This window comes from Callithrix jacchus, chromosome 14 (genome assembly GCF_049354715.1).
Source record: "Callithrix jacchus isolate 240 chromosome 14, calJac240_pri, whole genome shotgun sequence".
NCBI classification, from domain to species: domain Eukaryota; kingdom Metazoa; phylum Chordata; class Mammalia; order Primates; family Cebidae; genus Callithrix; species Callithrix jacchus.
The window spans coordinates 28,183,285-28,206,836 of NC_133515.1; the positions used below are offsets into that span (position 1 = coordinate 28,183,285).

The 23,552-nt window shown below is 45.6% G+C and overlaps 1 protein-coding gene across 3 annotated transcripts in view; it reads left to right on the top strand.

The window, feature by feature from the left end:
* Positions 1 to 20,852, top strand: part of TRABD2A (TraB domain containing 2A) — a 65,461-nt gene extending 44,609 nt beyond the window's left edge. Inside the window, exons 4-7 of one of the 3 annotated variants that reach the window (XM_008980420.4) lie at positions 600 to 774; positions 10,409 to 10,499; positions 17,899 to 18,159; positions 20,394 to 20,852. In XM_008980420.4, coding sequence (XP_008978668.2) covers positions 600 to 774; positions 10,409 to 10,499; positions 17,899 to 18,159; positions 20,394 to 20,577 — 711 coding nt within the window. In that variant the 3' untranslated portion in view covers positions 20,578 to 20,852. Of the gene's footprint in view, positions 1 to 599; positions 775 to 10,060; positions 10,168 to 10,408; positions 10,500 to 17,898; positions 18,160 to 20,393 lie in introns of those variants that run through there. The other 2 variants (XM_008980421.4, XM_078349002.1) reach the window with 2 other exon arrangements.
* Positions 20,853 to 23,552: the final 2,700 nt, after the last annotated feature.

The following is a 23,552-nucleotide window of genomic DNA, read 5'->3' on the forward strand; positions in this document are numbered from 1 at the left end:
TTCTTTTTCTTTTTCTTTTTTTTTTGAGATAGAGTCTCACTCTGTCTCCCAGGCTGGAGTGCAGTGACATGAGCTTGGTTCACTGCAACCTTTGCCTCCTGGGTTCAAGCGATTCTTCTGCCTCAGCCTCTGGCGTAGTTGGGACTACAGGCGTGTGCCACCACACCCGGCTAATTTTTTGTATTTTTAGTGGAGATGGGGTTTCACCATGTTAGCCAGGATGGTCTTGATTTCCTGACCTCGAGATCCACCCACCTCAGCCTCCCAAAATGCTGGGATTACAGGAGTGAGCCACTGTGCTTGGCCCAGTGGTGTCCTTTTATAAACATCAGACAGAACCATTTAAGTAAAACAGAAGTACAGTTTTAAATAGCATCAGAGTTCATTCAGCATACTTCACTTAATATTTCTTCACTTTGGTTACAGAGTATGTGATATAGTTGGAAACGTAGCAGACAGGAAACTCCAAGAATGGTGTCATTCTTCTCTTGTCAACGTCTTGACTATCTAGGTTGGGGGATTTGATGCTCCACTGAAGTAACTTTGTTATTAACGTTGTTGCCCCTTATTTTATTTTATTTCTCTTTATTTTCGTGGAGGTTCCCAATTTTATTAATGCCACACTACCACCTCAGGAGCGCATCACTGCTCAGGAGATTGACAGCTACTTACGCCGGGAGCTGATCTACAAGCGGAATGAGAGAATAGGGAAGCGGGTGAAGGCCCTTTTGGAGGAGTTCCCTGACAAAGGCTTCTTCTTTGCCTTTGGAGCTGGTGAGTAGTGGTCACCTCTAATTAGCCTCTGAATCTGGGGCTTTTCTCAAGAAGGGAATGTTGAGGTGAGTCCCTGCTTAGAGCCTGTGTTAGTCATGAAGTGAGATGAAGGGAGTGACACCGTCCTTGACTTGTTTTAGTTGCAGAGTGGCTCCAGCTGGGGCTGGAGCATCTAACATGGTTGAAATGTTGCTGAATGAGCTGGTGCATGAGACTTCACCATAGCTCTCTCTACACATGAGCCAGCTGGGAAGGCATTTTTCCCCTCTGCACTTCACACTTAATCTCAACTTCTTCCTGGTACTTTACACTTGGTAAACTTTCACTAAAAATCTGTCTGTCGAGATCGATTCAAGATGGCCGACCACTAACAGCTCAGGATTGTAGCTCCCAGTGAAAGCTCAGAGAACGAGACGACGCCACATCTTTAGACGAATTTTCGTCACTCACCGATTAGCCGATTCCCAGTGGAGGAGCCCCACGGGTCGCCAGCGCGACTCTTGTGGCCGCCGCAGCGGTTTTGCCGGCGTCTCGGCGCAGCAGCTCTTCACGCAGAGCCAACGGGACTGCTTCCCCTACTGACCAGAGTTTGGAGCTCCGGGAAGTCAGAGCCGCTTGTTGCGGACTCAAGAGGGAAGCCAGACCAGAGATTCCCGGGCAGAAGAGCACCATCAGTCTTATCGCTGCTATTTAGGCTGCCACAGTGGGTGGCTCAGATCCCAGCACTGGGAATCAGTAAGTCGGACGTCGACTCAGAAAACTAATTAGAAAGGCGGTTCATCTATAATGAAGGGAAAAAAACAGCCTAAGAAGGCCGAGTATACTCAAAATCAGAACCCATCAGCAATGGAACAAGCCCTGATGGAAAAGGACTCATCAGCAACGGAACAAGCGCTGATGGAAAAGGACTCATCAGTAACGGAACAAGCCCTGATGGAAAAGGACTGTGTTCCATTATCTGAAGTAGGCTTTAAAAGGTGGATGATAAGAAACTTCTGGGAGTTAAAGGAACTTGTTCTAACCCAATGTAAAGAAACTAAGAACTTGGAAAAAAGGTTCGATGAAATGTTGAAAAGAATAGACAATATAGAGAGGAATACAAATGAACTTATGGAGTTGAAAAATACAACACGAGAACTGAGTGAAATATGTACAAGCTTAAACAGCCGAATGGATCAAGCAGAAGAAAGGGTATTAGAGGTCGAAGACCAACTTAATGAAACAAAACGACAAGACAAGAATAGAGAAAAAAGGATAAAAAGGAATGAGCAAAGTCTCCAAGAAATATGGGACTATGTGAAAAGACCTAATATACGCTTGATTGGTGTACCTGAATGTGACGGAGAGAATGAAGTCAAGCTGGAAAATACTCTCCAGGACATTATCCAGGAAAATTTTCCTAATTTAGCAAAGCAGGACACTATTCAACCCCAGGCAATACAGAGAACACCACAAAGATATTCCTCAAGAAGACCAACCCCAAGGCACATAATCGTTAGATTCACCAAGATCGAAATGAAGGAGAAAATATTAAGGGCAGCCAGAGAGAAAGATCAAGTTACCCATAAAGGTAAGCCTATTAGGCTTACAGCAGATCTCTCAACGGAAACGCTACAAGCTAGAAGAGAGTGGGGGCCAATATTCAATATATTTAAAGAACAAAACTTTCAGCCCAGAATTTCATATCCTGCCAATTTAAGCTTTACATTTGAAGGAAAAATAAAATCTTTTAGGAACAAGCAAGTACTCAGAGATTTTATTACCACCAGGCCTGCTTTACAAGAACTTCTAAAAGAAGCATTATACACAGAAAGGAACAACCAGTATGATCCTTTCTAAAAATACACCAAAAAGTAAAGAGCATTAACATAAAGAAGAATTTTTATCAACAAAAGGACAAAATAGCCAGTTAATATCAAATGGCAGCAACCCTAAAGTTAAATCAACCAAATCTCCCAATCAAAAGATACAGACAAAATCCAACGGTATATCCAAAGATATACATAGACTCAAAATAAAGGGTTGGAAAAAAAAAAGTACCAACCAAATGGAGAGCAAAAATAAATAAATAAAAAGCAGGAGTTGCAATTTTCACATTTGAAAAAATAGATTTCAAAGCTATAAGGATACAAGGGTAAAAGGATTAATGTAACAATAAGAGATCTTAACACCCAGATACATAAGACACATAGTGAGATTTAGATTCAACGAGACAACAAATTGATAACGATATCCAGGATTTGAACTCAGAGCCAGAACAAATAAACACAATAGAGGTCTCCATTTTAAACACATAAAATATGCATTAACCACTTTAAACACTCAAAATATTGATCGGCCATTATTGAAACCCATTTTAGGAATGAAGTAATATTCCTTTTTCCCTCTTTTTCTTTTTTCCCCCTTCTTTTTCTCTTTTTCCCTAAAAAAAAAAAAAGGATTTGGTTAATGGCTACAAAAATATAGTTAGATCTGCTTAAAAATAAACAAACAAACAAAAAAATCTGTCTGTCTTTACTCTTCTACCTGACAATAAGCCTCCCAAGTCCAAGGCCTGGGGCTGATACATCAGCTGTTATTGACTGCTAACAGCATACATGGAGACAGAATAGGACAATTACTTGCTTTTGTAGGCTTCTTGAAGTAAATTCTCTCCCCTTGAGTAACTCTGATATGGAATTCTTTGCAGCCTCAGGAACTGAGGCTAGAAATGCCAGAGGCTGGACAGTGTGCAGTAAGATCATTTGCTGGGCTGGATTTTATTCTTTCATATTTTTCTGCTAACTTCATAAACTTGGACAAGTCATGTTCCTGTTTCTTTACCAGTAAGATAGGGGGTTGGAGTGCAGCAATTCTGAAATGGTGGGATGAGGGCCTTCAAAAACCTGTTCTTCCATAACAGCAATAAGAACACTGGAAAAAATGGTCAAAATTAACTTTTCCACAGCTCTGGAAATTAATTAAAGGCTTGCAATAATCCTGGAAGTGTTTATTTCAGAAAATGGGGTGAATTTTGATAGAAATAGTGGGCTTTGTGGCATTTTAATTTGTTCTGTTTTTCATCTCCCTTTTCCCAGCTTCACAGTAGCCTTGAAAGCTAGGAGCCTTGAACTACAGTAGCTGTGAAAACCATTTACCTAATGGTTACTCGAGGGGACAGAATGGGTTCAGAGTTCCTCCAAAGCCCCATCCTCAAAGAATCATCACTATTTGACATATCTAATAGCTCCCTAAAAGTTCCATTTCCAAGCTTGTCTTCATTTGACCAGACTCAGAACTTGCTCTGTGTGAATAGCCCTATTCCTAGGGTGTTTGTTGAAAACAATCAGTGATAGCTGTTTAACATCATAGTTGCTGGAAATAGCAATATTAATTGAAACTTACAAGGGGCTGCCCAAAAAACTTAAAAGGAAAATCCCATAGGGGATTTCAAAAAGCTCTAACATATTCCTAGAAAGCCACGTGCATGAGAAGGGCTGTGCACATGCCCAGGAGAGACCTGAGGATTAATAAAATCCTAATCTCTCACCTCTGGCTGCTCTTGAGGCTCTGTGTAAGCAGAATGTGAAAGCTAAGGAAAAGTCTTAAATTTACTGTGTAACATCAAAGACGTGCCCCAAAATTCACATAGCTCCTCTGCAAAGGCTGGGAAACTTAAGGAATTTAAGGAAATCTCTGTTTAGTCATTAGCCAGCCACTAAGCTAACCGAGCAGATCCTTCAGTGATCACACACACAACAAAGAATACAGACTTTAGAGACTTAGTCCTGGAAAAATCACTAAGCAAACAGCAACAACAATGTACTTGGAAAGAGGGGAGAGGTGATATGAGTTCCAGAGTTGGTGTGTTATATTATTTAAATGTCTAGTTTTCAATAAAAACAAGTATAAGACACTTAATATGTTTAATTTACTAGAAAAAGAGTATAACACTAGTTATTATAAATATGTTCAAAAACTAAAAGAGACTGGGCACAGTGGCTCATGCCTATAATCCTAGCACTTTGGGAGGTTGAAGCAGGTGGATCACCTGAGGCCTGGCCAATATGGCAGAACCCCATGTCTACTAATAATACAAAAATTATTCAGGTATGTGGCACATTCCTGTAATTCCAGCTACTCAGAAGGCTGAGGCAGGAGAATCACTTGAACCTGGGGGGCGGAGGTTGCAGTGAGCCAAGATCATGCCACTGTACTCCAGTCTGGGTCACAAGAATGAAATTCTATTTCCAAAAAAACCAAGAACAACCCTCCCCCCAGCAAAAAACCCCCCAAAACGAAAATAAACCATATCTAAATAATTAAAGGAAAGTTTGAGAACAATATCTTACCAAATACAAAAATCAATAAAAATTATTTAAAAAGAACCAAATAGAAGTTCTGGAATTGAAAGTGTAGGAACTGAAATGAAAAATTCACTAGAGAGGCTGAACAGTAGATTTGAACTGACTGAAGAAGAATCAACATACATGAAGATGGCCGATTGAAATGATTCAGTATGAGAAAGAGAAAGGAAAAGGAATGAAGAAAAATGAATAGATCTTCAGATACCTGTGAGACATCCTCAAATGTGCCAATGTATACCTAATGGGAGTGCCAGAAGATAGGAGAGGAAAAAAAAATTAAATTAAAAAAATGCTTGAAAATGTTTCAAATTTGATGAAAAACATTACTTTGCACATCCAATGAATGAACTATAAATTGTATAAAATAAAAACTTCAACACCAAGGCATATCATAGCCAAACTGTCAAAAACCAAAGACACAGAGTCTTGAAAACAGTGACAGCGAATCAGACAAGGGATTCCCAATACGATTAACAGCAGATTTCTCATCAGAAGCCATGCAAGCCAGAAGGCTATGGGGAACATACTCTTTTTTTTTTGAGACAGAGTTTCGCTGTTGTTACCCAGACTGGAGTACAATGGCACGATCTCAGCTCACCGCAACCTCCGCCTTCTGGGTTCAAGCAATTCTCCTGCCTCAGCCTCCTGAGTAGGTGGGACTACAGGCGCGTGCCGCCATGCCCGGCTAATTTTTGTATTTTTAATAGAGACGGGATTTCACCTTGTTGACCAGGATGGTCTTGATCTCTTAACCTCATGATCCACCTGACTTGGCCTCCCAAAGTGCTGGGATTATAGGCGTGAGCCACCACACCTGGCCTTGGGGGCCATATTCAAGATGCTGAAATAAAAGACTGTTAAACATTGCCACATCCAGCAAAACTCAAAAACGAAGGAGAAATATGAGCTAAATCAAATTTGTATCTGCTGTTGTAGGATGAAGTATTCTTTAAATGTCAATTAGATCAATTTGATTGATGATGCTCTTCAGTTCAACTATATTCCCTATCTGATAATTCCAGAATCTCTATTATGTCTGAGTCTGGGTCTGATACTTTCATTGTTTCTTCAGACTGTAATTTTTCTTGTCTCTCAGTGTGCCTTGTAATTTTTTATGGAAAGTTGGACATTATGTATCTGGCAATGGGAAGTGAGGGATATATGTTTTTAGTGTGAGAGTTTATGTTACTCTTTCTCAGAGTTGGGCTGTTAGTGTTTTGGTGTTGTCGGAGTGTTTCTTAAAATTTATGTGTTGAATTATTTCATTACTATTGTCATGGTATTAACAGGTGGGGCCTTTGGGAAGTGATTAAGACATGAAGGTTCCACATTCATGAGTGGATTTATGCCTTTTAAAAGGACAGGAGGAAAGTAGCTTAGACTCTTTTTTTGTCCTTGTGCCTTTCACCATGTGAAGATTTAGCATGAGCCCCTCCTGCCATGAGAAGACTCAGCAGGAAGGTCCTCTGTTGGTGGTGCATGCCTATAATCTCAGCACCTGGAAGGCCATAGCAGGAGGATCACTTGAGCTCAGGAGTTTGAGATCAGCCTGGTCAATACAGTGAGACCTCATCTCTACCAGCTTTAAATAAAAATTTAGCCAGGCATAGTGATGTGTGCTTGTAGTCCCTGTTACTTGGGAAGCTGAGATGGGAAGATCTCTTGAGCACTGAAGGTTGAGGCTAAAGTGAGCTATGAACATGCCACTGCACTCCAACCTGGGTGACAGAGTAAGACTCGCTGTATTAAAAAAACAAAACAAAACAAAACAAAACAAAAAACAGCTCTCAAAAGGCGCTGAATGCCTATGCCTAGATTTTAGACTTCCCAGCCTGTAGAACTGTGAGAAATAAATTTCTATTGTTTATAAATGACCCAGTCTGTGGTATTTTGTAACAGCAACACATACTAAGGCATGTTTGCCATAACTCTAGGTCCCAGAGGCTTCAGTTTCCTCTAGTATCCTCTAGTTTTTCCTCTAGTTTTTTTGTCTTTGTATTTTCTTAAGAACTCTTCTTAAATAGAGCCTAAGTCTTGTTGCACTTTCACCTGTAATCCACCGCTATTTTACTGGAGCCCTATTGATGTGGTGCTAAAGTAAAGATACCATTTCATATTCACTAGGCTGTGATAAAAAATGATGAATAGTAAAAAGTTTTGGTGAAGAAGATATGGAGAAATTAGCACCCTCATACATTGCTACTTGGAATATAAAACGGTGTAGCCATTTTGGAAAAACTGTTTAGCAGTTTTTCAAAATTAAACATTGGACTACCATTTGACTCAGCATTTCAACTTCCAGATATATATGCCTAGGATAATTGAAAGCATATATCCATATAAAAATTTGTACATGGATATTCATGGCAGCATTATTTATAATAGCCAAAAAATGGAAACAATCCTACTATCCATCAACTGACAGGGATATCTAAGGTGATATATCCACATAATGGAATGTTATTTGGCCATAAAAAAGGAAAGAGGTCCTGTTATATGGTACTACATGGATAAGCTTTGAAAACATTATGCTAAGTGAAAACAGCCAGTCACAAAATCATGTGATTATATTTATATGGAATGTCCAAAACAGGCAGATCTATAGACAGAAAGTATTAATAGATTAGTGGTTGCCAGGGGCTGGGGTCAGGAATGATGAAAATGTTTCACAATTAGATAGTGGTCGTGCTTGCATGACTTTCTGAATACACAAAAAATCACTGAATGGCATACTTTAAAAGGATGAGTTTTATGTCATGTGAATTCTATTCAAATATTAATGAAACTGTTATAGAAATATGAAGGGTTTGGCTTCTATATCATGCTCATTGAAAAGTTCTGCCACAAAACAAATCGCAGTTTCTGCCCTCAGCAGTGCCTGTGAGTATATGGTAGTTTTCTTCTTCTGTAAGTCCTGTGTTTCATGTCTGGATTGGGCACTGTGTGCACATTTGCACTGTCTCAACAAATGGCTTCCTGTAACAAAGCTGTTAGCCTGGGCCTCACCCTTGAGGCACCACAATAGTGGTGCAAGCCCTAGATGAGGACATTAGGAACAGAGCCTGTGGCGGGCGGTATCCCAATGCACCACCCCGGGTCTGCGTGGATGGAAGGTACCCAAGTGCTGGAGTGGGGCTTTTGCTTTCCACTCCTGCCAGACTTAGGTGAGCCCCCAAAAGCTTCCCCTATGTCCAGTGCAAGGGTAAGGGGGCTGTGGGAAGAGGGGAAAGGTCAACTGGGTTCTGGGCTGGTGGGAATTTGGCGCATAGCTTGGACTGAGCAGTTTGGTGGGTTGGCTCTCGGATGGCGGCTTGCCCAGTGCTCCGGGCTTGATTTGCCAAACTGATGCAGTGCTAGACGAGGGCTCAAAGCCCCGGGCACTTCAGGCGTTGGGAGTGCCCAGGAGCTGTGAGCCCCCGTCTAGCACTGCCTCCTTCTAGGGCAAAGTTATCTTCCTGTAGCTGCTTTCTCTCTGTGCTTTCTGAAGACTACGTCTAGCAGAGGAAACTATATAAATTACTCCCAAACGCATGACTGTGTACTTTTAAAATTTAAAAGCTGTGTGGCTAGCAAACTTTTAATTGCGAAATGAAGATAACCGAAAACGGAAAGTACTGGAGTTTTAAAATCAAGCAGCAACTTTTGTCATGGAGATCTGGAAATAAAATGTGAAGACTGGAAATGGAAATCACCTTTGGAGCAGAAGAAAGATTGAAGTCAGAAGTGCTAAGTGGAAACTATAATCACTTGTTCTGTGAATTGCCAGTTATTTGCAAATGAGTAACCTAGGATGAGTGGTGAATGACACAACCTTTTTTCTTAGGTATAGATCTGAAATCAGCCCGTGCTGATTTTTGGCTCCTGTTTGCCAGGGTTACTTCTTCCGTGGGCTTAGCCTCCTCTCCTGCCACATTTCTAGGTAAGAGCTAGCGCCCCTGCACTGGCAGCTGTTTCTAGTTAGGATCTGGTCTAGGCTGTGGAGAGGAGAGGGGAGATGGGAGGGAATGGTTTTGCCAAACTTCCCTTTCTGAGCCCCTGCTGACCCATGAACACCCCCTTTGATGCATGAGGGTGAAAGTGAAAGCAGGAGCCAGGGGCCTTCTGCTTCCTTCTTGGGCCTGTTGACTGTACTGCCATAGGCTCCTAGGGTTCCCTGGTTGGGGCTCCTGAGACCATAGTGGGTTTGTCCTATGCAGAAACCTCCAAAAGGACAGATCTTAGATTATGTTGCCTTTTGCCTTTGCTTTTTCTAGAAAGTGGTGATTGGGAAGTAGCCATTCCTTCAGTCCCACCAGCCTCCCTGTTTTCTCAGAGAGCACATTTACATTTCATTCTTTCCCGTAGTTGGCAATTTCCTTTTTTTTTTTTTTTGGTTTTGCCATTGTTCCTTTCTTTTTTTTCTTTTTATTTGTTTATTTCTTTTTTTATTGCATTTTAGGTTTTGGGGTACATGTGAAGAACATACAAGATAGTTGCATAGGTACACACGTGGCAGTGTGTTTTGCTGCCTTCCTCCCCTTCACCTATATCTGGCATTTCTCCCTATGCTATCTCTCCCCAACTCCCCAGCCCCCACTGTCCCTCCCCTATTTCCCTTCAACAGACCCCAGTGCATAGTGCTCCATTCCCTGTGTCCATGTGTTCTCATTGTTCAATATAATTGGAACAGAGTCTTGCTCTTTCACCTAGGTTGGAGTTCAGTGGCATGATCTCACCTCACTGCAACCTCTGCCTCCTGGGTTCAAGCGATTCTCCTGCCTCAGCCTCCTGAGTAGCTGGGATTACAGGCACCTGCCACCATGCCTGGCTAATTTTTGTATTTTTAGTAGAGATGGGGTTTTACCATGTTGGCCAGGTTGCTCCTGACCTCAGCCTCCCAAAGTGCTGGGATTACAGGTGTGAGCCACTGTACCTGACCTGAATTCTTGTATTTTCTCCAGACCAGTGTCCTCGCCTTTCAGCATCGTGCTCACATATCACCTCCTCTGGGAGGTCTTACCAGGTTGCAGTTTGATGTCCAGGTTTCCCCTTAGCTGTGTGACTTCAGGTAACTCGCTGCATTGTTCTGATGTTCATTGTCATCGTCTCTGAAATGCTACTGATGCCCCCTACCTGCCTTGCAGGACTGTTGGCAGGCCTGATTCCAGAAGCTCTCTGGAACTGTACTGTGCTGGACAGATAGGAAGGGGACTTGCCAGGGCAATTTCTCAGTTCTCGGGTGTGTGTCTGGAGAGAATGTTTGGTGGTCCTGAGAGCTGCAGCATTTCTGGTTGTTTTTCTCACTGCAGGTCATTTCATGGGCAACCACACAGTGCTGGATGTTTTGCGACGTGAAGGCTATGAGGTAGAACACGCCCCTGCTGGACGACCCATCCACAAGTAACCGTTCTGTGCTTCTGTCTTGGTTGGGGAGCTGAGACCCTCATGGGGCTGCCTGGGCACCAGGGTGGGCTGCTATCTTGAGGAGCTCCAGAGAACCCCTGTTTGGTCACTTCCCCCACACTGGACATTTGGCACCAGCTCAGCTGGCTCTGTGTGGCTGGGCTGTGTCAGACGTGGTTGGCAGGAGGGACACTCTGTGGTGCAGAGGCAGTGTTTGGGGAGCGGGGGAAGGTGAAGGGAAGGTTGTCTAGGGGTCGGGGTGGGGGTAGCAGGGAAGGGAGGAGTAATTAGGCTTAATGCCCAATGTTCTTTGACGCAGGTGTTTTGGGAGTTTTCAGGAGGCACAATGGGGGAATCGGGCCATGACAGTGGTAAATAGGCCAGAGGGGCTAGGGGTGCAGGAAATGCATGTCTGGCCGCTCTCAGGGGCAGGAGAAAGCCCTTTCTCTTTCTCTGAGCTGTTTCCTCCTCCCTAGGTTTATTTCTCTCTTTTTCTTTTCTTTTTTTTTTTTTTGTCAAACTGCCCCCTGCCCCCACAGACCTTTCTGTAAAGAAGGAGGCCTGGCCCCCGGCTCCTCAGCAATGCTGTCTGCCCACTGGCTTCCCAACTGGTCGTCCATCCTGGTGGGCCCCAGGTGTCCTTCCCCTTCCCCTGTAGTCGTCTGCTTGGGCTGTCATAACCAAAACCACAGACTGGGTGATTTCATCAACAGAAACGCACTTCTCACAGCTCTGGAGGCTGGAAGTTCCGGATCAAGGTGTCAACCGGACTGGTTTCTCTTGGGATCTCTCTGTTTGGTTTGTAGATGGCCACCTTCTCTTCCTGCCAGCATATGGCATTTTTTCCTGTAAGCAAGCGTTCCTGGCCTCTCTTCTAGTAAGGACACTGGTCATAGTGGACTAGGGTCCTCATTTTAACAGAATCACCTTTTTAAAGGCCCTAACTCCCAATAGTCACATACTGAGGTACTGGGATTGGGGCTTCAACATGTGAATGTGGGGGATGCCTATCAGCTCTTAACATCCCCTCCATTTCTCTGGCCCCCACTATCTCACGATCCGTGGTCAGACCTCTCCTGGCAGAGGTCTCAGCTGTAGTGGGAGTGCTCCAGGATGCAAATGCCCATACCTGACAGAGGATCCAGCTGTGGTGTCTGCCTGATGGCCCCTCATCTCCAGCTGCCCTCTTTCTCCTCAGAAGGCCCCCCTTCACCACATCTTGTCTCCCCATCCCCCGTCACCACAGAGGCTCATGCCTGGCAGAAGCCATGATTTTTCCAGTGTCCCTCTAGGTGGGAAATCCTGGACACATCCTGACTTCTCTTATCCCCACCTCTCTTCATGCCCTGTACTTAGTGTGTCAATAGTGACCGCCCTTCACAGAGCACTTTCTAGTTTGCAGAAGCCCTGATGTGAGCCTGTGCATTTGCCTCCTCCACCAGGCCTTTGACTTCCTCCAGTAAAGACTGGCTGGGATTTGTCCTTCCCCATTTCCGTGGCCACCTTCCAGGCCACCTTCCAGGCCCTTCTCCCTCAGGTTCACTCTTCGCCCTTCTGTGGGACTAATCTTTCCAGTGTCCCGTATTCAAACCCTCCACGGTTTTTCATTGTTCTCTTCCAAAGTCATTGTTTTTACTCGGAGGTCTTGGTACTAAGACCCTACCCTTCCCGCAGCTGGGATCTGCTGCTTGCTTCAGAAGAGCTTCCCTTCCGTTCCTGCCTCTCCACCTTTACTGATGCTACTCCCCGCACCGAGGAGCCCTCCTCTCCTACCCTTGATGCGGGGGTGGGGAGTGCGGAATTCTGCCCCTGCCTGAGTCTCCTCTGCTGCAGGCTCACACTCCTTCCTGTTCTCCTTCAAGTCTGGAGGAGCCAGCCCTTAGGGGTTCTCTGTACCCTGCAGGACTGTGGGTCTTTCCTCCCACACTGGGCTCTCTCTGGTCCCTTCTCAGCTCCTCTTGCTGGGCTGACTGGGCTGGGCTTCAATGTACTGTCCCTGGGGTGCTGGAGAGGGCCCTGCCTGGGGAGTGTGTGTGTGTGTGTGTGTGTGTGTGTCTGGTGTGTGGTGTGTGTGAGGGGTGTGTGGTGTGAGGGGTGTGTGATGTTTGTGTGTAGGGTTTGTGTGGTACGTATCTAGTGTATAATGTGTATGTGTGGGGTGTATGTGCATGGGAGTAGTGGGCATGTGTGTGTGGTGCATGTCTGGTGTGTGTTTGGTACATGTGGTGTGTGTGGTGTGTAGTGTGCATGTATGTGGTGCATGTCTGGTGTGTGTATTGTGTGTATAGTGTGCATGTGTGTGTTGGGTGTGGTGCATATTTGGTGTGTGTTGTGTGTACATGTGTGTGGTATGTGTGTGGTGTGTGTGTGGTGCATGTCTGATGTATGTGTTGTGTAAATGTGGGGTGTGTGTGGTGTATGTGGTATGTGTGGTGTGTGTGGTACGTGTGTGTGGTGTGTGTGGTATATGTGGGGTGTATGTGTGTGTACTGTGTGTGTTGCTGGTTGTTTCTAGGCTCCCTAATTCTGCCTGTAACCCTGACGCCTGCCCTTGGGGGAAGGAAGGTCAGGAATCGGTCTTTTTAGAAGCTTTCCAGGAGATTCTGATGCCCACTGAAGGCTGAGAACCAGTGTTCTCATTTCCCCATGGAGGAAAAGAACATTTATTGGTGGATCATCAGGTGGTAGCCAGGTTTATTTACTCTCAGTTAATTCTCAAAACCAGCCTGCAAGGGGAGTGTTCCTTCTCATTTACTAATGAAGAAACTGAAAGGTCACACAATTAACCAGGGCCCAGAAATAGCTCAGACCCTTCTATCTCCCAAACCTTTCCTTTCTTTCTTCTCCCGCCTCTTACTTCCTAGCCTTTATGTCTTTGTTCGTGCAGTTTCCTCCGCCAGGGATTCTTTCCCTACCCCCACTACCCTCAGTTCTATCAGAATCTGTGAAATCCAGCACATTGCCACACCTTCCTTCATCGCTCCAGCCTGGGTTCATCCTGTGCGTGACTCCAAGGAACCTATGATTTGTGGCCTTTAGCAAGAGCTCTCTATTTCTTCTAGAGCCTTCTGGACAAGGATCTAATTTTCAAATTGGATTTCCAGAAGTATCTATCCTGGCATCTGGCACGTGATGGGATCTCAGATAGGACTTATTATGTGTAACTAATATTATTGCTGGTACTGCTCACATGCATTCATTTATTCAGCCAGTGGAGGACCTGAGAGGTTTTAAGGGTGAACGTGCATACAGTGGTCCCAGGTGAAGCCATGAGGGAGGATGAGGTCTCCAAAGGAGAGGAAGAAGGGGCAGGGTCCCGGGAGGCTAAGGGCCCAGGAAAGTGGGTGGGGGAGAATGCCTACAATGAGGGGCTGGCATGGAGGACCAGGGCAGTGGGGGGATATCTGTGTCCTTCTTCCCCTCCTCAGCAGCCGTATGGTAGTCCTTAAGGGATGATTCTGGTCATGTGGAACTGGAATCCAGGGCAGGCTGGTGTGGTTGGGGACAAGAGGGCTGTTAAGTCATGATGTAGCTTACTTCAGGCCCTGCCAGCTGCCTTAGTCTTGAGGCAGGGCCTTCAAGCTAGAGGCCATTACCCCAAATTTTGGGGTATTGGGGAGACAGAGATGGGTGTGCATGTTGGGGTGTGGGGAGGGCAACTATCAGCCACCACACTCCACCTGTCAGCAGGCTGGAAAACTTAGAAAATGCTCCTGAATGTGAGGCTGCCCTTCTTTGAGCAGAGAAGAGAAAGAGATGCGGTTTCTGTTGGGCTAATCTGCAGAGGGCTTAGGCAGTTCCTCCCTCCTCCCCCTGGGATAATGGATACTATGTTAGCTTTCTATCACTGCTATAACAAAGAATCACAAACTCAGTGGCTTAAAACAACACAGATTCATTATTTTATACTTCTGGAGATCAGAAGTCTGACACAGGTTTCTCTGGCTGAAATCAAGGTGTTAGCAGGGCTGCATTCCCTTCTGGAGGCTCTAGGGAATTTGTTTTCTTTCCCTTTCCAGCTTCTAGAGGCTGCCCACATTCCTTGGCTTGTGGAGCCTTTTTCCATCTTCAAAGCCAGCAATGTTGCATCTCTATAACCATTCTTCCGTAGTCACATCCCCTCTGACTGCAGAAGGGTTCTCTGCTTTTAAGGGCCCATGTGATTAGATTGGGCACACCTGGATAATCTGGGCTACTTTCCTCATCTTAAGGTCCTTAACTTAAATCACATCTTCAATGTTCCTTTTACCCTGTAAGGTAATGTGTTCAGACCTTCCGGGGCTAGGTCATGAACATCTTCAGGGATCTGGAAGATGTCCCTTTGGTTACACAGCGGGCTGCTCTAAGGTTCTGGTCAGCCATGCTAGGGTTTATACAGCTTCACTTATTCTCAGAGGACTGGGAGAAGGGGGATGCATCTGCAGTAAGCATCTGCTGTGTGCTCAGCACTGTGTGAAGCATGGTGCTTGGACCATTTGAATCCTCACAGTACTGCAGTGGGATAGGTTAGTTTTATATAAGCAGAAGAGGCTCAGAAAGGTCAGTTATCTTGTCTAAGGCTCCAAGCCTGGGCTCTTTTCCTTGTCAACCAGTGTGCTTCTTTCTTGGATACTTCCATGGAGGAGGCTGTGTGAAATGCAGGTAGGGGACAAACAGGCTGTGAGCACAAGGGGGTAGTCCTATATTGTAGCCAAAATGACCATGGGCTTAAGTTTAGTTAAACTGTGAGAATCCAGATTGTCCAAAACATGATAATCTAGATCTTGAGCCTGTGATGGGATCCAGCACAGCAGCTCTGTGAGGGATTGGGTGTGTTCAGCAGCTGGGATTTTCTATTTGGGACAGAAGAGCAGCCACCCCTATTGACCTAGGGACACTTAAACCCCTGTCTGAGCCCATGTGAGCATTTGTCTGTAGGATCTCTCCCTGGAGATTATAGTGACACTAATTTATACTCTTCATATTTTCTCCAATGAGAATGGATTCGATTTATGACCTGAAAAAAATGTCAACAATGAATGAGTTACTTAAAAATGGCATGGAATCTTTCTTGGAACCTTGTGCAGGTCAGTTTTTTTCACTCCAGGCTTCAGTTTTCTCAATCATAAAGTAGGTGTTAGATTCCTCAGAACTCCTTAGCTCAGAAATATGAGGGAGATAAAAACCAGGAAGAGTAAAGCTAATTTTTTCCTGATCCCTACCTTCCAACTCCCACCCAGGGCTGTTAACTTGGCTCTTAAGCCCTGGCCTTGGCTACCTGGAGTTTCTGGGGTGAGGTCTTTGTTGTGAGTTGAACAGAAACAAAGCTATGATTTGTCTCACTGTGAGGACCCACTGTTCCAAGCCATAAGACACAGCTATAGTCACCAAACACTTCTTTTAATGAAGAAATAAGCTTTTAGAAGGACCAAGTTTGAGACCATGTTCCTTGCTAAGTCAAAGCAACAGGCTTTTCTTGAGTGCCTACCATGTACCAGGACCTGTTTGGGTCATATGAAGGCCAAGGATGACACAGATGTAGTCTCTTCCATGGGCAGAGGGCTTGGTGGGCATGGTGCTGCCTGACCATCTGCTCTTGAAGCCTCTAGGATGGTGGTCCCCAACCATTTTGGCACCAGGGACTGACTTCATGGAAAATTTTTCCATGGATCGGGAAAGTGGTTTTGGGATGAGACTGTTTTACCTCATATCATCAGGCATGAGACTCCTTAGAGTCTCATAAGGAGTGTGCAGCCTAGATCCCTAGCACACACAGTTCACAATAGGGGTTGTGCTCCTATGAGAATCTGATACCTCTGCTGATCTGAGAGGATGTGGAGCTCAGGTGGTAATATGGTTGCTTGCCTGCTGCTCACATCCTGCCGTGTGGCCCAGTTCCTAACAAGCCACAGACCAGTGCTAGGCCATGGCTTGGGGGCTGGGGACTCCTGCCCTAGGAGGCCACCTGAATCCTAGAGAGCCTGGATGGGGGCACATTCCCTTTCTAGGTTCTAGTTTCTCTGTTGTAACAGTGAAAGGATTCATTTAAGTGGCGTCACAATTATGTACCAGGCATTGTGCTGAACTCAGGAGACAGGAATGAATATATTAAGCCCTGTCCTCCCAAGAACCTTCTAGGATATGACTTTATGTTTCTGGGGTCCTTAGTCTCAGGTTCAGAGTAGGGGCCTTTTTCAATCCTTTGCCGTTTGAGGAATTCCCTTCTTTTATCTTTTTTTGCCCAATGTAAGTCTTTCCCTTTTTTGCTTTCCTTCTTATATACTTCGTCCCTTCCACACACAAGGCCATTAGTACTGACTTCTCAGGCTCTGCCATGTTGTGGTTCAGAACTGAGGCCCATTCTGGCAAGGTAGATGGTTCATCAAGGCTGTTTCAGAGTATTTGAGTTCTTACATGTGCTGGTCAGTGGCACCCATATCAATGGATGTGGAAAGCCCTAGACATGATGTATCCACTGCCCCCCTTCCTCAGGCAGACAGGTGCTCCAGGACGCTCACTGCCTGCCTACCTCAGAAGACAATGGCATTGACATCTAGTAGAATTCTTCTCTTTCTGCTCCCCCATCCTCTTCACCAAACCCTTGACAAAAGTTCTGTTGTTGGGAGAAACTTGGTCCTTCTGAAAGCTTATTTCTTCACTAAAAGAAGTGTTTGGTGACTATAGTCACCTTTAGGGGAATACTAGAAGTAAGTCTGAGTTTCCTATCACTTGTGAAAATTTCTCTTTGGGAAAGATGATTTCAGGCCAGATCTGCAATTAAGTGGTTGGAAGACAGCCCTGAGAGCCCCTTCTTGAATAAAGCCCTCATGAGGGTACAGAAAGGGTTAACAGGGTTTAGGGCTACTTCAGTTGTTTTAAGCAAATGGTATTTAAACATTTTCCATCTGTCTTTCAAAGCTTTATTGTTCACTAGCCAGAGTGGTGACATTTGCTTGTATTTGGGGCCTGAGGTGGGAGAATCACTTGAGCCCAGGAGTTTGAGGCTACAGTGAGGTATGATTGGGCCATGACAGTCTAGCCTGAGTGACTTAGGGAAATCCGGTCTCTAAAAAAAAAAAAAAAACCTGTAATTGTCAGCGACTTCTTAGGCAGGGCTGACCTGTTCATTGTTGGAAAAGTAAATACTGTACATGTAATAGTTTGAAAATCTTGGGTCTTTCTCCCCAGGACTAGGGAATTTGGAGAGAGTAGGGTGAGGATATCTGAGGGGGGAAAAAGGTGTCAAAAAAATCAATTCCTAAAGTAATTTCAAGAACCAGGTAACTTCTGCCCTCCCTGGCCAGCTTGAACGTTCAGGTTATCTGCTGTCATGAAACCCTGAAATGTAAGAGAGCTGGGGGAGGCGCCATGCTGTGTGATCCTTCTCCAAACACCTCCTCCTTCCACTTATGTACAGAGGGAAGAGTAAAAAGACCTCTCCACGGCCCACTCCGTTCACCATCTTTGCTCCAAAAGTGCCCTCCCCGGAAGTACTGGCACCAGAAGCCGTGTCCTCAGTGTACTCAACGTTGCCACCCCTTGTGTCCCAGCCTGGAAGAGCTGACCCTCCCAGTGAGGCCGTGCAGAAGTTCCAGAAGAAGTGGAGACGGCCACAGTGGAGGCAGCGACTCCGGCAATTCAGCGATCTGTGGGTCCGCTTGGAGGAGAGGTCAGGCAGGTAGGCTGAGTCGGGTTGGCATCTACCTTTGCCCTGGTGAGCAGACCCAGGAATGCCTCTCAGACTGGTTGTGATGGGCAAGGGTGAGGTCTTTGTTGGAAGTTAAACAGAAACAAAGCTATGATTTGTCTGTGAGGATGTGCTGTTTCAAGCCATGGAACATAGCCCTAGTGAGTTTGAGACCATGTTCCTTGCTAAGTCAAAGCAACAGATTTTTCTTGAGTGCCTACCATGTACCAGGACCTTTTTGGGTCATATGGAGGCCAAGGATAACACAGATGTAGTCTCTGCCATGGGCAGAGGGCTTGGTGGGCATGGTGCTGCCTGACCATCTGTTCTTGAAGCCTCTAGGACAGCGGTCCCCAACCTTTTTGGCACCAGGGACTGACTTCATGGAAGAAAATTTTTCCACGGATCGGGGAGTGGGGGATGGTTTCGGGATGAAACTCTTCCACCTCATATTGTCATGACACAGATGTAGTCTCTACCAAACCTTTCTCTTTCCTTATGACCCCAGGCACCCTTTTTCTGTCCCCTGTGACAAAAGTGAATCCAGATTTAAGGTAGCTGCTTCAGGGCAAGGGAAACATGTTTATGCTTGTTAAAGAACAAGTCTGGGGGTAGGATGAGTCTGTTAAAAGTGGAAGGCATCTGGAAAGGTTGCAAAGAACTTGATTTTTTAGATCTTTCTCCATGGTAGATTCAGGGAGAATGTCATAGATTTGCAGAGCTGGAAGCAGCTTGATAGGAGCGGGCATGTTTAACCCCCACATTGTAAGGGAGGGGTTGTGACCCTACACGAAATGTAGTCTCAAAAATGGCTGGGGAGGAGATTGGAGGTGGATCTGCAAGACACAAGACATCTGGAAGAACTACCCCAGAGAGGCTGGGAGCAGGAATCCAATTAAATTAATCTCAGGCTTATTGAGTCCATCCTGTGTGCCTGCTGTTGTGTTGGGTACTGTCTGTGTGGGGCCAACCAGACGTGGGCCTTGCCATCATGGAACTTGCAGTCTGGTGAGGAAGATGAATTTTTGAGTAGATAATTGCAATGGAAGTGTAAGGTGCTATGGGTGTGTGTGTGGTGTATGCGTGTGTGTGTGTGTGTGTGTGTCTGTGTGTGTGTTGGAGGTTACTACTTAGGGTCAAGGGTCAGGAAAGTCTTCCCTTGAGGAAGCATCCTTTTGGCTTATCCTGTGTAGAAGCCAAATTGGAACCTTGTGAATAGAGCTTCTGAGTCTGAATCAGTAGATGTAGAGATCCAGTGCCTACACAGGTGCTTAATAAATGTAGAATGAATGAGTGAATGATTGAACAATTGAATAGGGAATGGGAAGGATTGAGGGCAGAGGTAACAATGTGAAAGCCTGGCTGGAGGGAACGATTGTGTTAAAGAAGCCAAGATAAAGTAATTCTGGCTGGAGCACGGGAAGTAAAGGAGTAGTGAGGTGAGATGTGTCCAGAGAGGTAAACAGGGAGGAAAGTAGGGACCCACTGAAAGGTTTGAAGCAGGCACGTGATATGCTGTGTGATTTGCATTTTAAACGGACAGAAGCCGGCAGCCAGATGGGGCCTGGAGAATGCGGACAGCTTCTCGTGGTGTTCATGTCCCAGGGTGACTCATGAACCATCCTCCACTGATGCAGGAATAAATGGACCTGTTTAGTACTTTTCAAACAGGGCCATTTCCTTTAAGGTGGCCATGGAGTTGGGCACTTTATACCTCAGCTGAGCTGAAAGATCTGGGTGAGCCTGAGGTCATGGGCCCCTCAACTTGTACTGTTTTGATCCAGTATACCTACATGTTGTGCACATCAGGCTTGGACTTGGGCAAGTGAGAGAGGCAGAGACCCAGGGAGGAATTTGCATGGTCTGGCTCTGCCTCTGTGGTGGCCAGTGAGGAAAGTCCCTCCTAAGATTGCCCAGAGGCTAATAATTAGCAAACTTTGAATTGGGCCTTATACCAAGACTTTCAATAATCTTTGAATGAAGAACCAAATCTCCAGGGACAGTTGGCCAGTCTGCTGGTCTTAATATCCTCTGCCATTGGGTTTTCTGGTAGCAGTGGCCAAAGACGTGAAAGAGGGCCAGAGATATAGGAAGCCTATTAACATACTAATACCCATTCCTGTCTTTTAGGAGGGAGATGAAGAGAAGCTGTGTGGGCATTTGGGGGCATTGGAGTGTGCAGTGGTTTCTGCTGTGCTTTCAGACCCTTTCTCTTTGCTTCCTAGTGACATGGTCCCGCAGCTCCAGGTCCCTGTCCTGGACAGGCACATCTCCACTGAGCTGCGGCTCCCTCTCCATGGGCATTCCCACCACAGCCAGATGGTGGCCAGCAGTGCCTGCCTGTGTCTCTGGACTCCTGTGTTCTGGGTGCTGGTGCTGGCTTTCCAAACAGAGACACCCCTGCTGTAATGACTGGAAGCACCAGGCTAAGACCCTGATCCCTTGGACTTGAAGGATGGCCTTTCCTGTACTCCACACTCTGGTCTAGCCTTGATGGGCCCAATCCAGGAGAGACTTCTCCCAAAAAAGAAGCCCAGTGTTGATTCTTCTCTTTCCAAGGAATGTGACTTCGGGTTATCCAACTCTGCGGGGAGGTGTACAGTTTAGTAACATAATCAGTTGTGTGAAAATAAATTGTAAATGAGTTGTATGAAAATAATTAAATACCTTTTTTTTGGTGTGGACTTTTATTCATGATGTGTATATATCAGGCAGACAACTTCTTCCCTCACACCCTCTGAATCCTTTCCCTCCCTCCCCCTAGGCCCTGCACTTCTCAGCGACAGCTCTGATCCCTTTGGGCCCTGGCTTTGGATCCTGACCCTTTCTTCTTTCTGCTCCCTTTCTTTGTGTCGCTCTGGGATCCGGATGCAGGGGAGTTGATAGGCCACGAAACTTGTGGTCTGTACCTTTCTATTCAAGCTCTGGTGAATAGGGTACTCCTGTGCCCTGAGAGATGCTTTCATTTTGTACAATGTGTGTGTCTCACTGACGTGCTGGAGGATGGGTGGGGGAGCAGGGGTAGGCTTTGTCAGAGGTGCTGTGCAAGAAAGTTTTTTTTTTTTGTCAACACAAATTGAGCCATTTAAATAAAAAAGCTAGTCCAAAAAAGGGTCTCATTCTATAAAGATTAAATCATTTCCAAATCACAGTGAAAGAAACATGAGGAATTAACCAATTTTGTTTTCTACTATGTGCCTTGGAGATACCTCACTAAAATTTGGTATCTGACATAACAGAATAACATTTGCAGAATGTAATATTGTAGTGACAGTACTGAGAGTGATTGTACAGACTATTAAATGGTTACATCTTAATTATTTATATAGAATATTAGTCTGATAACATAAAAATAGAGAACAGCATCTAGAAATTTATCTCATTCAATGTTCAGAGATAAAAAAGAGTTAACCATCCTAAGAAAGCGGTTTTCATACTACTACCAATCCCCATCTTGTTATTTATTATTTACATGTTTGTTGTCAATGTTTTTTCTAAATAAAAATCTTATCGGGACTCTCTCTATAAAATGTGTAAGAGTAGAAATTCCCCAGTTGAATCTGAAATGGGAGCTTTTAACCCTGCCCAGGTGATCTCCCTCCCCTAACCACCATGGTTCCAGATCAGGGTCCTACCTGTGGCAAGCTTCCTTGATGGTCCTGGGCCTCTGAGAAGCCCACAAAAACCCTGGGCAGAAGGTCTGTCCAGGACTTGGGTGGGGCCAATAAGAAGTAGTTGTATTTGTCCCAGATCTGGTTTAGGGTAAGGCTGATTGCCTGGGTTTGTTGCTCGGGCTTCCTTTCCTTTTCTGAGGCATTTGTGGGTTCATGCTCAGTTATTTCCAGGGCCCAGAACATCTCTGTGGCCTTACTGAAAGAGTGGTGTGCTGGCACTCAGGACCCGGGTCCATCACTTTGGTTCCATTCTGCACCACCTGTATTGCAGGGGTAGGCGGGCAAAACTCCCAAATCCTCTTGCTGCTATGATTAATTCTCCTAATGAGATACACTCATGGGATATTTAGAAAATAAAAGTGAGCAGAGGGTCTTTTTCTTGAGAAGGAGCCATGCTTATGTGCAGGCTGCAGCAGACACAAGTTTGTGCGGTGGCCAGTTCTCTGCAGCCCCCTCTTCCCCTGCTTCAGTGTGGAGTAGCTGCAAGGTTGGCACGGTTTTTCCTTTAGGGCTCCCACCCTGGAGTACAGATGCTGTGATGCCTAATACCAGCTCTTTGACTTCTGCAGTGGCAGCTGTTCCTGAAACCATGTTAGTACCTCTTTCTGCTTGAAACACCAAGAGCAGTTTCTGATTTGTGCACTGATTTCTGGTAAAAAGTGGTGTTCCCTGCTTCTCTGTGACTTGAGTCTGTTCTTTTTTTTTTTTGAGACGGAGTTTCGCTCTTGTTACCCAGGCTGGAGTGCAATGGCGCGATCTCGGCTCACCGCAACCTCCGCCTCCTGGGTTCAGGCAATTCTCCTGCCTCAGCCTCCTGAGTAGCTGGGATTACAGGCACGCGCCACCATGCCCAGATAATTTTTGTGTTTTTAGTAGAGACGGGGTTTCACCATGTTGACCAGGATGGTCTTGGTCTCTTGACCTTGTGATCTACCCGCCTTGGCCTCCCAAAGTGCTGGGATTACAGAGTCTGCTCTAAACCTCGATAGGTATGAGGATAAAGTGGGGAGGCAGAGATAAACTGGGAGGGTAGGATCACTGTGGCTGACTGTTCCTCCAATTCTTTGTAAGAGGGAGGTGTGGTTCCCCACAAGGGCTCAATCCTAGCTGGGTGATTTGCTTGTTTCTTGGGTCACATTATGGCCAAGGAAGCAGGCAGACCATTACAGGCGGGATGGACACAAGATGGTTTGTCACTGCTCCATTTTAGAACTGACCCACCAACCTCTGCTTTTGAGGTGGCACAGGCTCCAATGTACCTGGCTGGGACTTGGTTAGTTTTCACACAGATTCATCCTGAAGTGGAAGGGGAAAATCCTCCGTCCTTGGGCAGGACTGGCCTGCCCTTTTGTGAAAGCACAGGCTCTTCCAAGGATTGTGATGTAGCCACATGGAACGGGGAACTGACATCACGAGCCAACCTCTTATCCTGCTTCTTTGCTCGACCAGTTGTGCCCGCTGCATCAACCTTCCCTGCACTGGACTCTGAGAGCCTTAATCTAGTCTAGAAATGGAAGCACCTGGGATCTTTCCTATCAGGGTGAAGAGGAAAGAAGCCTGTGTGAGGAAGCAAGTGCTGAGTCCTGACTCTTTCTGGGGGTCCCAGAAGGTACTGAGTCAGGTGCATGACTCTCACTTAGGGTGGGGGAACAGGCTTACTAGGTGGGTGTTCAATCCACTGCTTCTACATCAGAGCTTGGATTGCCGACA